Here is a 15,735-nt window from a genome sequence, read left to right on the forward strand (position 1 = left end):
TCGTGCTTATCACAGAAACACCTGTGATAGCTTAAGTAACATGATCAAGTGCGTGGTGGTGTCTCACAGCGGCCGAATTGAATAAGATGTTATTTCTATGCTTACATATATTTTTAAATATAAGGCGTAGACGTTGATGAAGTCCAACTTTTTCCGGATATATCTGTTAGACCCTGTACTTATTATAGTAAAGGAAATTTCAATCCACTGTTTTATACCATAGTCTGGCCCGAAATATTGGTACAAATATTTTTAAGTACTGAACATAAAAACTAGTTTCGACACAAGTTGTTACATATTGGAAGTGGATGCTCGTGAAGATCAACCGAACTAACTGTCCTTTTTAGTTAATTCACCATCTCTATATTAATAAAAATCGTGTATTTATGTATTGCACGTTCTTTGCGATAAATTACCAAACAGGTGAATTTATCAATTTAAAATGTTGCAAGTTAATACTCACTTGCGTTTTTGATAATTTGGTCAAATAATATTTGCCCATTGTTTTTGGACAAACCCTTAAATTAACACGACGATTTATTTTTTGAATCTTTTCTTTGTAAAATAAAAGTGAACCAAAATGTTTATTAAAATAAGAATAAAAGAGTGGATAAGGAAAGATCCAATAAACGCCTCTTTGTAGATCCCAGGAGTCCATTTCAGGTCTAATTATATCTTGTACTGATAAAGTAATATATTTTTGTCTTTAAAAAAAGTAAATTACTGAAGCAATTTTTGTGTCTCTAAATATTTGACTTGGGGACCTTTATGTCCTTTAAATTGGACCACAGAATTTATCTAACTTAAAATAACCGAAAAATTTCGGATATTTTCCCAATTAAGTCTATTTTGTCGATTTTGTATAAATAATAGTTGCTATTTTATTTGAATTTAAAATAAAAAAAGAATGATACTAAACATGACACTTTCGATCTCACGTTTAAACTGTTAATATTTAATTATTTTTTGTGAATAAAAAAACATTATCTGTGTAACTTAAAAACAGCCTTTTATTTACCTCAGAGGCCCAAAAAATACCATATGAACATGTTTGATTATTTTATACATCGGTTTGCTAAATTTTAGGCTAATCTGCTCGACTGTAACACCGTAAATATACTTATAAATATTTATAAGATATGATTTTTTTTCATGTTTTTTATTTATTTGGGTCGTCATCAAAAATAAAACTCTAACGTTTTCCCTGAGAAGTCCCACGCTTCTCATATTTTTTTAAAATTCCCTCATTTTCAACAAGTACCAACCTTCAATAGACAGCTTTCAAAATTTCAATGCCCAAAACTATGGATCAAAAACAATTTCCTGTTTATCTTTACACTGCTTCTTGATGGAACAAATAACGTTCAAGGTAATCATTTCCGTAAAAAGTGTTATGGGGTCTCTACTCCATAAAGTGAATAAAAAAATGAACAAAGAAATTTTAAAAAAAATATTAGTTTTGAAATAAAACTTTTCATTTTACAGATTTTTGGTATGATTAGACCTATTTTTGTAGGAAATTAATATATTTAAGATAACTTAATACTTATTTTATCATTCGAATGCTGGAATTTGTGTATCAATTGTTATTATTTATTACCTTAAATTTTCATTTATATAGTTATTTCATTTCAAGTCGTTTTTTTATGGCTTAAATAACAATAATAAATGTGGGTTTTAGGTTTAATTACTGTTACTTACTATTGTTTACTAACAAGATACCGATTTTACCCGAAATCCCGCTCAAAAACCCTTTTCTGGGAAATAATAATGAATTCCTTCTCTTAAGGAGAGGAACTAGGGTTGAAAATGACATTTTAATAATTTTTTTCATTTTGTGATTTCATTTTTTATTTTCATATTTAAAATAATAATTTTTGACATTTTTCTTTTTTTGTAGAAAATAGAAGGAACTGAAAATGTATTTGATGAAGAACTTTTTGTTTCTTTTGTTCATAACATTGTATGGAATCTCGGCATCAGCTGAACGTAATGCGAGTAGTAATGTAACGGAAAAAATATCAGAACACCATGGAATACGCCTCGCTTCTTGGCGATGGGATGAATACTCATCTACCATACTCTTTAACTTAATGATAATCCTCGCAGCTACTTTCAAAATCGCTTTCCATCAAATCCCATATCTCCCCAAATACATTCCTGAGTCATGTGTTCTCATTATCCTCGGATGTCTCGCAGGGGTAATCATTAAATACTGCGTCCATTTCTCGGAAACTCATCCATTCCCTACCTTCACCTCCGATCTCTTCTTCAATGTCCTTCTCCCACCCGTCATCCTCGACGCGGCTTACTCCCTTTATGATCGTGAGTTTGTATCCAATTTGGGGTCCGTGATGATTTTCGCGATTATTGGAACCCTTTTCAACATATTCATTGTTGGAGGACTCTTGAGGGGGATTTTTATGGTTGGGCTCATGGGTAGAACGCAAGAGCTTTCCCTTTTGGAGTGCCTTACTTTTGCATCACTTATATCAGCTGTTGACCCTGTTGCGGTTTTGGCGATTTTTGAGGAAATCGGCGTTAATTTAGGGTTATATTTCCTTGTTTTTGGAGAATCCCTGCTCAATGATGGGGTCACAATTGTTATATACAACACAGTAACAGCTTTGGATGAAAAAGGAAGTCACGTTGTTGGATTGGACTATGTTTTAGCCTTTCTTAGTTTCTTTACTGTGGCTGGAGGTGGGTTTCTGATTGGTATAATATTTGGGATCCTCTCGGCAATTTTACTAAAGTTTACACAAAATTCTCGGGTCATTGAACCTATAGTTGTAATATCTGTAGCTTACTTTGCTTTTGTCCTCGCGGAAACATTTCATTGGTCTGGAATCATGGCTCTCATTGGTTGTGGTATAGTACAAAAGCGATATGCTTTTCCCAATGCTTCAAACAGTACACGAAACACCGTCAAACATGGAATTCGAACACTTAGCTCTGTATCAGATGCCATAATTTTCCTATTTTTAGGAACAGTCGTCATTAGCAAAAAACATGATTTTCAAATATATTTTATTTTATGGACTTTACTCCTTTGTTTTGTGATACGGTTCATGGGAGTGTTTCTGCTATCCTGGATCATCAACATGATCAAAACAAAACCTATTTCTCTTCGAGAACAGTTTATCATGGCTTATGGGGGTCTCCGTGGAGCTGTAGGGTTCTCATTGGCGGCTCTTATAAGCGATCAAAAACCTTACAAAGACATGGTTATCACAACAACAATCATTGTAATTTTCTTCACTGTTTTCCTTCAGGGAAGCACGATCAAATTGTTTGTGAATTTACTTCATATCAAGCGTAAGAATGATAAAAACGAGTCCCATTCAGATGTTATCAACGTAAAGCTTGTCGATCAAGTAATGGGAGGGATCGAGGCCATTACAGGAAATGTTTCCAAGTACCGGATCATTAATCTCCTAGAGTATATTGATACCCACTACATCAAGAAATTTTTGCTAAGCCACAATTCTCTGATCAACATGGAACACAAACTCCGCGATATAAGTATGGACGAACACTACGCACGTCTTTATGGACCAACCGTTCTTGCCTCAAACTCAAAATTTGGCACGATTTGCAAAGAAGACACAGGTTTAATAAATCTTAAGCACAGTTATTCGAATGAATATTTAATAAATAATCTTGAGGATCAAGAAAGAAAGATGTCTTGTCAATCCCTGGAGAAGATTTTTGAGGACTCTCCTTTTGAACTATATAAGAGACGCTTTTGTAGACGGGATGTGAATTTTGATGATCATGTTCTCAAACAATTAGACAGTTCCAAAAGAACTGCTGCGAGAATCAAACGAAGAATCATGGAGGATGAGGCAAAGAAAAAGTTTTTTGGGTCGGATTATAAGGAATTAAACTACTCAAAGGTGTGTTGGAAGGATTTGGAATCAAAAACAACGGCTGTTGATTGTATTAAAAGAGAATACCACAATACCAAAAAAAGAATTAAAAATATCCGCATGAAAACTGAGTAAAATTACTCTAATCCCGCCGTTTTATTTTCTCTATTTTTCTATTAGTAGAATATTTAAGAAATAAATGAGTTAATTGAATTATAACAATCGTATATTGAATATCTTAGATCATTATAAGAACTGTATTTATATATTATTATTCTGAAGGCATAAACTAAATAGATCAACCCAAAAATATATTATAATTCTTTAAGCCACTCATTTTCTCCCTCGCCGCAGATTAACGAAGGTTAACTTTTCACCTCAGTTTATTTGTTTCTAATCCGGACGACAGATAATGTTACAAATCAATTTACGTGACACTTTGTAGGAAGGTCACACTTGCTAACATTAAAAGGCCATTAATTTTTGAGGGTTGAAGTCCACACAAAATATAAAAATATTAATTAGTTTGGGTTTTTTTGTTATTTTTTGGTTAGAATGATTTAACTTGGAGGTTTATAGTCTACTCTAGTTAAAGTACTTTTTTAGTTCACTTCCTTTTTTTGATTTTATAATTTTTCTATATAGTTTAAAAAATGGGCTAGAAAGAAAATAATGCATGTTACTTCGTAAATCGAAGTAAAACGGTGGAAATAATTTTTACGACACAACCCTCTATTTGTGTAATATCCAACTTTAAACTCCAAAAGTTTATTTGAAGTTAAATTAGTTGTATATTATAACGCATATTTTTTTTTGTTTTTATAGTGATTTTTAAGGACATAACATCAAAGTCTAAAGTGTATGTGCGGATAAATGACAGAGAGTTACATTGAAGATTTTAAGAGTAAGTCCATGTTGGAATCAGAGTATAATTGAGGATTGATATAGGAGTAATTTCTGTTTATACTTTTAATAGTTAAGGAGAAATAATAATGTATTGAGTTGCAGATTTGAAACCAATAGAAAATCAATGTATGATCTTGTCAAAAATAGTTTATAAGAATTAAAAGTAAATGGAATTTTTAGTTATATTAGTATGAAATGTCTTTTGAAGGCCTGAAAAAAATGTTATTATGTTGATGAAAAAGAAGTATAACATTAAAAACGGAATCAATGCATTTTTTTTATTTATTACCTCCATTTATTTAGGTACCTCTTTAAATTGATATAAACAGTTATAATAAATTAACAATTATAAAGTACGAATAGGACAATTAGGTTGTACATCGGAAGTGCCCACAGGTTGTGCAGTTGAACTTCTAAGCCCCAAAGCAAGTTCAATTCAATTCCCCCCCCCCTCTGCTTCCCCGAGCATCAGGAAGCCCTCATTATATCCCAAAATACACCCTGGCTTCAGGTTGTAAATATGAATTGCCGGCTCAAGGTAGTTTAAACTCTACGGGCGCCACATTTATGAGCAACACGGGCCCCATCTAATATGGTAGAATACCCCAAGCCCATGGGTTGTTTATAAGAGCGGCTACACCCAAAAAAACGGTAAATTCTTCTGCCATCACTTACTTGAGTATCAAGAAATCCTACTGATATCCAAAATGCAATATGGCCTTAAAATGAGATACTTATAATATTTCATAAGTCAAAAAATAATAACGAATACAAGTATATTACATACCAATTTTATTTCTAAGGATATAAAATTGTTTTGTTTGACGGTTAGAGAATATAACAAAAAAAAATTAGTAAATTGTATCATCTAATAGTACAAAAAAGTAGTTATATATCCGTGAAATGTAAACTTTATTATACAATCCAAACCAGTTTAACGCCAAATCTAAGCTATTTTCCCTTTCAAAATCCGCTATATTCACTTTATAAATTTGGTACTTATATCAGGAATAAATAATTAAAAAAAAAACTGACAAACTAATAACTATGCAATGATAATGATTATAGTAAAATTTGAATTTCCTAGTTTCAATGTTGGCAAAGATATAATCAACCATATATTGAAGGTTAAATTTACCAGTTGAAGCTTTTGTCCAAATAGTATGTTTTTGCGAAGGATCAACGTTTTATATATATATACATATGTAAAACATTTTAATATGGGGAATTGACGGAGGACACATGTACGTGGATCAGAAATCAGTAAAGTTTTGGGCGTAGACCTTCCCTTCCTGGAGCTCTTGACCTCATTTTGCCATCGTTCTTGGCATGTTGTATATTGCTGACGGTCCTAAAATTTACGACAACATGATAGTGATGTCTTTTTGGGTTATATTTACATCCAGCAAGTCGGATACACAACCTCTTTTTACATCCTGCTCATTGATTTGGTGGTTAATTCAAGCAAAAGCTGAATGCTGAATGGAGCAGGTTATTATCTTTATAGGGGTAGTTCTTCTCCATCCCCAATAATATATATTAGACAGCTGATGTTAAGAAGGTTCTTATTCCAGTAATATTATAAGCGCTCTCCCACCTTCTCATCACGCTCTACAAAAATATATTCCCTAGTTATAATACCATAATAACTTTTTAATTATAATTTCAATTATATGTTTATAGATATTATGAATATAAGGTTAATCTAAATATTAAAGGCTGATACGTATATATAGAGTGCCCACCAAAAACAGCAGTGACGCGACTAAACTGCATAAGGTAATTTTTATGGAATCAAGAAAAGATAACTCAAACCAATTTGTAATATGTGGACTTAGTATTTGTGAGCGATTGCTCAAAAAATTGCTTATTTTGACTTTTTGGGGGAAAATCGCTCATTTTGTGTTTTTTTTTTTAAATTAAAAACTGCTCCTTTTTCCAGACTGGTATGATATAAATAGAAAAAAATTGGGGTTTACTTAGATTACACATCAGTTTTGATTATATTTTTAGAAAGAAAATCCCCCTACAAAAGCTTTCCTTCGTTAGGTGGGAAAGCAATAGAAAAAACCTTCTATCTTTTTGGAGGAAAAACTATGTACTCATATATGATGCAATCAGGGTTATGAATACGTGATTGAATATGTGAAGAAGAGTAGAGTAAATGGGTGCAATGGGTGCACTAAAATTGATTGTTTAACACACCCTCTTGAATCTTTTAACAAAGGATAAATATTTTTTCGCCAAATTGTCCCTAACTCTAATTAGTTGTAAAATCTAACTTGAATCCTGAAAAAATGATATAAATTGCGTTTTTAATAAATTGTCAAATTAAGTTAGCTACGAATTTAATTGATTAGTGATTTCAATGAAAACATAGATAATCCTTTTGTTCCCATTCGGACTCAAAAGCTGTTTGGTCTAATTCTTGTGAAAAAAGAAACGAAGCTGCCAAAAAATGTAACATACACAGACGTTTGTTCACCATTAATCCCAAAAACAACTCTTCAACTTAAGAGATCGCAAATACAAAATGCCTGCGAAAAGATTGGCATCTCTTGACGATGAAAGCCATGCCTATGGTATAACAAACTGTCATGATGGTAGCTCGGAGCGAATCCAAATTTGGATGAGAGGTGCGTCAAACATTCTTCTATAAGACGCCTAAAACTGCAAAGTCCCCGGGGTTGAAGTAAGGGCTGGAGGAGGGCTACATGTGGTGGCCGGAAGTGTGCCATATTGTTGCTGTGAAGTTCGGTTCTTGTTGGCTGTATAGCACTGTAATGGTCTTCACCATATTATAAGGAGTCTGGATGGAGATGATCGTAAACGCTTTGTCTTTTTGGTTGTTGCTTCCATATTTTTATACTTAAAGACATGGGATAAAAGCAAACTCGTTTATTTTGCTTGAGCTGTTGTTTGGTTGCGCAATTAAACTTTGTAATTAAAAATAAAGAGAAATAAACTGTAATAAAATGCTACTGCAAGTTTTGGGTCCCCACTCTGTACTCCTATGTAAAACACGCTAGAGTCCTATTCATATATGTCATATAAACAATGAAAAAAAAAAAAACAAGAATTCATCCCTTAAATATTTGATTGTTTGAGATTTGTAGATAATATGAGTATGATAAATAGACATTGACGACTACAGTACTAATCATCCACGAAAGTACCCGAAATTTAAAAACATAAAAAAATCTTCAATCTTAATACATTTTGAAGGGAAACTTCTACAAAAAAGATGTCAAACATATGCATGAACATACTTGCAATATATTATGAGGCTACAAGAATGGGAGGCATAAATAAAGTTTACTTTTATTCACTTATATTAGAAGCGTATAACCAAGACATTAAATAATAGGTTACATATACATTATATTAAAAACCAACCCTGTCATAATCCATTATCAAAGAATAATGACTTATGAGAGTAACAAAATTTGTATCATTTATCATAGTTATATATAGTGAGTCTTGAGTTATTTGATTTTAACTTTTAAAAATCATTATTAAACCCTAGGTTCTGTATTATTTTTTTTTAACACAGTAATTTAAAAAAAGAAGAAAGTTAATGTGTGCATAAAAAGTTGTGTATTTTAATGGAATAATGTAATTATTTGTTTGCTAAGAAGTTAATGCACAATTATTGTTCAAAATATATTACACAAGTCAATAGATAAAAATCTTTAAAGTTTCGAATTCTGTTATACATAGTAGCATTTGGTAAAGTTATAAAGTATTTTTGTTGACAATATCAGCCATTTTGTATATTTAGTATTGATGAAAATTGGTTGTTTTTCATATCCTGAGATTATTTAATTTATGAGAAGTAAACTTTTTTTTCCTACTATATCCAATTATACCACTAGTTGCATAAAATACGCGGACTATTTGTGGCAAATAATTAAATGTGTAATAAAATTCGTATGACGTATTTTTTTTTGAGAACGATATAACAGAGAATTTATTCTGGTATAAAATTTAATATAGTTACTGAATATAACCACCATCAGCTGCTATGCCACCCTCAAAGCGCCCGCGGAAGACCTTGCACACATTGATAATGTAATGGTCTTCCATGGCTGCCCATTGCTCATTTACGCTGGCCTTCAATGAGTCCAACTTCGGGTGGCGGGTAGATCAGGCCTTCTTCTCAATTTGCCACCACACACTGTAGTGAAGGGGATTCAAATCAGGTGATTGAGGTGGCCAAATGTTTTTGTTCCAAAATGGCATGTTGGTAGCGAGCCAATCCTGAGTCATTCCAGAGGTATGAGCAGGTCTTTCAGATCTTTTCCCTCCTTGACAAGCTTTTGGACCTTGAACACAGTAGTCCTGGATAGTCCAGTGTCCTTGATTATTATCTCCTTGACAGACCTACCGGCGTGGAGGAGAGTTGCAACCATATGACGTTTGGCCTCGTCATTCATCGTAAACGACTTTGTTTGATGTGAGTAAGAAAAACAAAAACAAAGACAAAAGATTTACCGAGTTACTTGTGCTGGAATTTTTTATTTCTGGTCACGGAACCTCGAGATATAACCGTTTAAAAATTAGTCTGCGTATTTATGCAACTACCGGTATTCAAAACCTGATTGAACTTTTGGGTGTGCTCATAAAATACAGAACTGTGGATTTGTTGCAGATTTATCATTTTAAATCCTTGGGTAACTCAGAGTAGAATTGAGGATCAATATAGGAGTAATTCTTGCTCATGTCCTTTTTTGCTTATTTCTCTCCCGCCCCCTCGTCCCTGCTGATTGTAGCTGTTCTAATGTAACGTCATAACAGCTAAGCTGTTCACCTCCAACACATTCTTCAAATTGTCAAGGATACTATCTTGATTTTCGTTTTTTACAAAGCTAAAGTACACACGATTTTCCTCACTAATTGTTGGTTGATGTTTTTTTTTCAAATTGAGTGGACTATGGGCTAAAGGACAATTGTGGCCAAATATTCGAAAAATAATATTTAATATAATGATATAAACAATTGCATATTTTAATTTAATTTATTTTAAAGGTATGATAAATTGGCATTGTTCATAAGCTCTATACGTCATGTAATAAATTAATGAGGGATATTTTGCACAATAGTATTATTTTATTAATTAAGGTAATTAATTATCATTATATATATATATATATATATACAGCACAGTGGTATGTTTTTCGAATGTAGTTAAACTCCTTAACAGTTAAATGACCCTAAATAAATTAAACAATAAATAAATATGACAGTATTGTTAGATCGGTCTGAAAAAACTAAAAGGACTGCGGTCAAATCAGTCCGGTCCAAATAAAATTTGTTAGGCCTCGGACCGGTCCTTACCCGTCCTTTATTTTAACTACAACAGCTGAAATGACGTAGTACTAACTCATATCAATAAAACAAGGTTAGGCAAAAAGAAAATGGTTCGGCAGACACAGTAGATTTAATAAATAAATTTTTCTCTCTTTCTATTTCTTGTGACGTCATTGGAACGAGTCTTGCTTATTGATATTACATAAATTAAAAAAGTAAAATTTAAATAAATGATATCACTATCATAGAAGTGGTTACTCTATAATTCTTAAGCGATATTTAACTAAATAAAATGCCAAAAGTAAGTTTTTAAATTAAATAATTTATCAAAGACTAAGGATCAAAACGATGAACACAAATTATGGCTTCATCAGAATTGAATTCGTATTTTCTTCGCAAACCTAAAATCTTGCAAGGCCTTTCGAGAATCAGTGGTATGAAACCCCTCTTGGGTTTTTTTTAAATAGTCACTGCACAGACTCTTTTAGTTTGATTTCCCTAATTAAATTAAATATATGAAAAATCAAAAAATATTAAAACATATTATTTATTATCATGTGTTACGTCGATTTCTTAATAATTTATTAAATTTAAAAATTTACTTTTGGGATTATATTTAGTGAAATATCACTTTAGAAATATCGAGATACCACAAAGTTTTATTTTTTAAATTTATGTAGTATTGAATTTATAACCAAGACTCGTCCAAATGACGTCACCAGAAATACAAAGAGAGAGATTTATTTAATAAATCTGCTGTGCTTGTCTACCCATTTTCTTGTTGCCTAGCCTTATTCTAGTAACATTGTTACTAACTAAAGCATGAAACCAAGTAGCGCATCGAGCGCATTTCTGCAAGATGTTGCTTTTCTATGACGTCACTCATTTATTTATTGAATAAGTTTGAATAAGTAATATTATGTATATAATTTTGTCTTGTCCCAAATATTTTATATTTACATATTATTATAAAGCAAATTTGAAACAAATTACTCCAAAATAGTGGGTCATTGTAGTAGTGTCCGAGGATGCAAAAATAGCACTGAGTCAAATTTCCAAAAGGCTTCAAGGAAACGGTTGCTTTTTAAAATTTCCCATTCCAAAAAATCAAAAAGAAGTCGCAAAAAAAAAAAAAAAAATGGATATCAAATCTTAAATATCTTCCTAATTGGAAACCTGCTTACTCTATCTGAAAATCATTTTGTATCATAATTCCTTTCCATAATTGTTCAAGCAAAAAGTATACGAAAAGGAAGTAAATAAAAGTAGAAACAGTACAGTACTTGACTCATTCACGAGAGAACAGGAAATGATTCTCCAAAATGCTTGAAATAATAATACCTCTAGCGGACAAAAAAGGTAAATTTTGACCCAGATATTTTTTTTTTCACTAATAATGACGTTAGTCTTCGATGCGCTACTTGGTTTAATCTTTAGTACTAACTATGCCCTTTCAACTGTTAAGATAACACCTTTCAAGAGACAAGATACCTGAAGTTTAAAGTAGAAGGTGTGTAGGTAGAACTTATCATTCGATATTTTTGATCAGAGAGTTTTCATAGCCAGGTAGTAATACTAAAGATGATTGTTTATGTCAAGCTAATTTTCCCCCTGAAAATGCGTACACTCTCGGTTTTAAATCATCATTTTCGACATTAAGGAACAAGCATAATATTGATAAAATACAAGAACAGTGATATCCATTTCGTTATAGTTGAGGATATGTCTGAAGAAGAGGGAATTGGCTGTGGCGGGCAAAAGAAAACGATAGGGCGAGAGACGTAAACTGTAAAGCTCAGTACAGTTGGAGCAATATTGAACTGAATATAAAGATGAAATCGATGGTCTTCGTTCCTTCATGAATCTTCTTTCTTGTCCAAAGAGTACGAAATAGGTTCTTTTACGTAATCACTAAAGGGACTTAAATCCTCCAAATTGTATATCTAGGACTTTTAATTCATACATTGAATAGAGATCAATTACAAAAACATAAAATAATAATAATAACTGATAAAAAGTTGTTGTTTTTACAAAATCCTAAATTTAAAAAAATAAACAATTTTTCAAAAGTTTTTAAGGAATTTTCCTATACTTGATCATTTCTTTCCATTTTTTTCATTAGTGGAAAATTACAGAGTAAGCCAAAACACGTTTAACCTTTTTATCTTTCAAGAACAAACTGACAATGTAAGCTTTGTTGAATGAGAAAATAACGGTTTCTTTGTGATCAGACTTAGTATATTAATTAAAAAAATTGGATTACTTCTATTATGTATTTCGAACTCTGCTTATATGTACAAACCCCTTTTAGGAAGTTGCCAACACATTCTTTGTGTTGAGTTACATATATTATATATATTCATATAAAAGTTAGAATCTTTGAAGGTTTAGAGTATTCATTGACCTATGTATTATCACGAGATGGGAAATCAAGACTTGCAACTCGACTGGATCTCACAATCAAAGACTTCCGACTCTACTTGAACTCGTAAGCTAATTTATGCCGAACTCAAGAAAAGTGTAGCACTAAAGATCCTGTATTATAAGTATGGACTTGAAATGAGCTTGAAAGAAATCCGAGGACTCAAATTGGACTCTATAGAAAGATTTATGGACTAACTGAAAATATTCTAGTGAGCAATACTTGAGAGTCAACTTGCAGTATAAATCTGCTTATCACTGCAACACATGATCAACCTATTGGACAACTCTATTCTTTGTCCAACAAGGAATTTTGTTCATAACCATAATCATAACTTTCAAACCAATGTTGTATAACCAAGAATGATAACAATATTGATCCATTATCTTACTCAGTTATTATAAAGGTTGAATGACTTACCATATGTTGAAATTGGAAGAAAATGATCCATTCCTGGATCATTTGTGTGCTAAAATGGTAATACTCTCAATAAAGGCATGGAAAGTGTACATGATAACGACCTTTGATATTATAATATTAAACTGCCATGCCCTATAAATATTGAAATTATATTAGCTTCTTAATTACAAAATTGTTATTGGCAAGAATCTAATTCAACATTATGTAGGACGTCAAAGAACAATTCCATTGTCATTTTCAAGACGAAGAATGAAACACCAAATTGTTTAAATGTATAATTATGATTGATATTACCGAACTTTGATTAAAAATTAAATATAAATTATGTCCAATTTAAAAATAAAAATTTAATTAATTTTATCACTCGTAGTCTTCCAAAATGTAACACAAAGTAAAAATTTATTTCCTAATAGGTAGTTTAATTTTTTTAAGTATATTTATTCTAAAACTTATTGTACCTACAATTGAAATATAACTTATTTTTCTAATGAGTTATTCTAACTTGTTTTAAATAAAATAAGAAGATCAAAAAAATATAACAATAATATTTCATTTTGAACATAATTAAATTTCATTACATAAAAGTATTAATTCTGTATTGGATAAAAACAAGATGTATGTCCCCTTGTCCCACTCCATATTAATGGTCATCCAAATCTTGTAAAATTCATGGAATTTATACTGCGATCAAGCATAAATTCCTATTTAGCCTTGAATTTATTTGTATAAAATTTGTTCCCCTTTGTCTTTATTGAAAAGAATAAAGATGCATTATATCCAATATTTAACCTGTATTTGAGCCTACTTTTTCAGTATTAAGGTCAAGTCTGAGTTCTCATATTCCACATTTTTCAGGTTCCGAGTCCAAGTCCTCATGCTTTGGGTCTAGAGGAAAATAAGTAATGTCCGGTTCTATCTATAGTCTCGTCAATGGCAAAATTTATTTCTTAATCTTTGAGAATATTACCTTACTTTGGAAATCCTTTAACTTTGTGATGGCGTATTCAGAATAAAAAGGATATTGATGACAGCTTTGGTAAATCAGAACATATATTCCGACACAAATATATCTTTTATTTGTAAAATATGTCCTTGATTCTGACAGGGTGTATTCTCCCTGATTTACGTAACAACTGCAAAAAGTCGTACCTTCTTTTATAATATCATTTTTTTGCATCCCCATTCATAACTATTTTTACACAATTTTAAGGACCTTATTGGTCAATTAATACTTCAAACCTTCTAGCTTCATAGATTCTAATTATGGTGGGAAGTTGGATTTTCCCCTTATTCGTCTCTTCCAATACTTGTAATCTGATGTGTTCAATATCCCGACATCTCTTTGAATTATTTATAACTTATAAAAATAAAATATTTACTATTGTATTTGCAAGAAACATATATATTTATCATATTGTCCTACTTTTATCATTCCTAATCGATCAAAAAAAAAAAAAAAAAAAATTTGGCCAAATCCAGCCATTAAATAGGGATTTTTGAGTACCTATCTTTCTCTGTGGTACCTATATTAATTATATTTAATTCAAATATCAATGTTTATTACTGTCATCAAGTAGTATTCAATACAGGTGTTATGCCTATATTTCTATTGTTTAAGTAATCATTTTATGGAGTTTAATTTATTTGAAATGTGTTCATTTTATGATGTAATAATATCAACTAAAGATGGCGTCGCCTTCGGTTATAATTTATAAATAATAACTTTAAATAACTTGTGCTTATGAATGACTGACTCATGGTGTAACTTGTGACGTCAGTGAAATAAATCCGAAATGCCAATGCCGAGTAATTTGTAAAGTCATTGTTAACTAATAATCATATTTATATATTGTAAAATAGTTGTATAATTTCATATTTAATTCATAATTGAATAGACCAAGTCAATTATAATCCGTGTTGCTGACAAAGGATCAAGATTTATGTTACTGAGTAGTCTTCTAAATACTAACTGATTTTTTATATATTCCCTTCCGTAATACAGAAATAGAGACGCGGATAAACAGGAACGAAGAAATATAGACATACGAAAGAGGCTTATATAACATACACCACAGTAACTAATATAATTATGTCCATGGAAGGTCCAAAAGCCAAAAATGAGTCTATTAACTTCCTCTCATTGTCTTCAACTTCTATTCGTTCAAGAAAAAACAGAGGATATTTCTACGTTGGGCCCATAGAAAATAGTAGTAAGCAAAGATTTAGAAAACACAAGGGCCGATATTTCTGTCCCAAAAAACGTAAAAATAAGTCAACTATTAACTCGTCTAATGGATCTTCCTTTCAATCATCTTCAAAAGAAGGTATATATATTAATAAGAGCTTGACAGTAGAAAATAAAGTAGTAATCTAATAAGGCGTTTTTACGCGACGTCGTCAGCATGGCTGATCTTGGTCATTTTGTTAGCATATAAACCAAGTTGTATAAAAATGAAAACCTTTTTCCCCTGAATATTAAGGTAAATAGTCAACTAATGGATGTCAAAATCAGACCAACAAGTAAAATAACTGAAACCTAACTATCTATCTAAATTTGGTCACTATTGCCTAATTTTATTATATATCTGTCCCTAAAATGTATTCAAATTATGATAGTAAATCGTTAGACAACCTTATTCCCATATTGTAGTCCATAAATTAACTATTACAATGGAGTTAATCAGATATTTTTCTCCAATTATCATATTTTTCTAGTCCCTTATCGATCTAACAACAACCAAATATTGTACAAATTTAGACATTTCATAGGGATTTTCAGTACATATTCCTTTGATTTAATTCCAA

At 31.3% G+C, this 15,735-nt stretch overlaps 1 protein-coding gene across 2 annotated transcripts in view; it reads left to right on the forward strand.

The window, feature by feature from the left end:
- Positions 1–15,735, forward strand: part of LOC121115669 (sodium/hydrogen exchanger 1) — a 38,604-nt gene that overhangs the window by 17,273 nt on the left and 5,596 nt on the right. The window contains exon 2 of one of the 2 annotated variants that reach the window (XR_011779712.1): positions 13,786–15,254. Coding sequence is in view for 1 of the 2 variants with exons in the window: in XM_040709772.2 (XP_040565706.1) it covers positions 1,920–4,007 (2,088 nt within the window). In the remaining variant the exon portion in view is untranslated. Of the gene's footprint in view, positions 1–1,900; positions 4,185–13,785; positions 15,255–15,735 lie in introns of those variants that run through there. The other variant, XM_040709772.2, reaches the window with a different exon arrangement.

Source organism: Lepeophtheirus salmonis, chromosome 4, assembly GCF_016086655.4.
Source record: "Lepeophtheirus salmonis chromosome 4, UVic_Lsal_1.4, whole genome shotgun sequence".
NCBI lineage: Eukaryota > Metazoa > Arthropoda > Copepoda > Siphonostomatoida > Caligidae > Lepeophtheirus > Lepeophtheirus salmonis.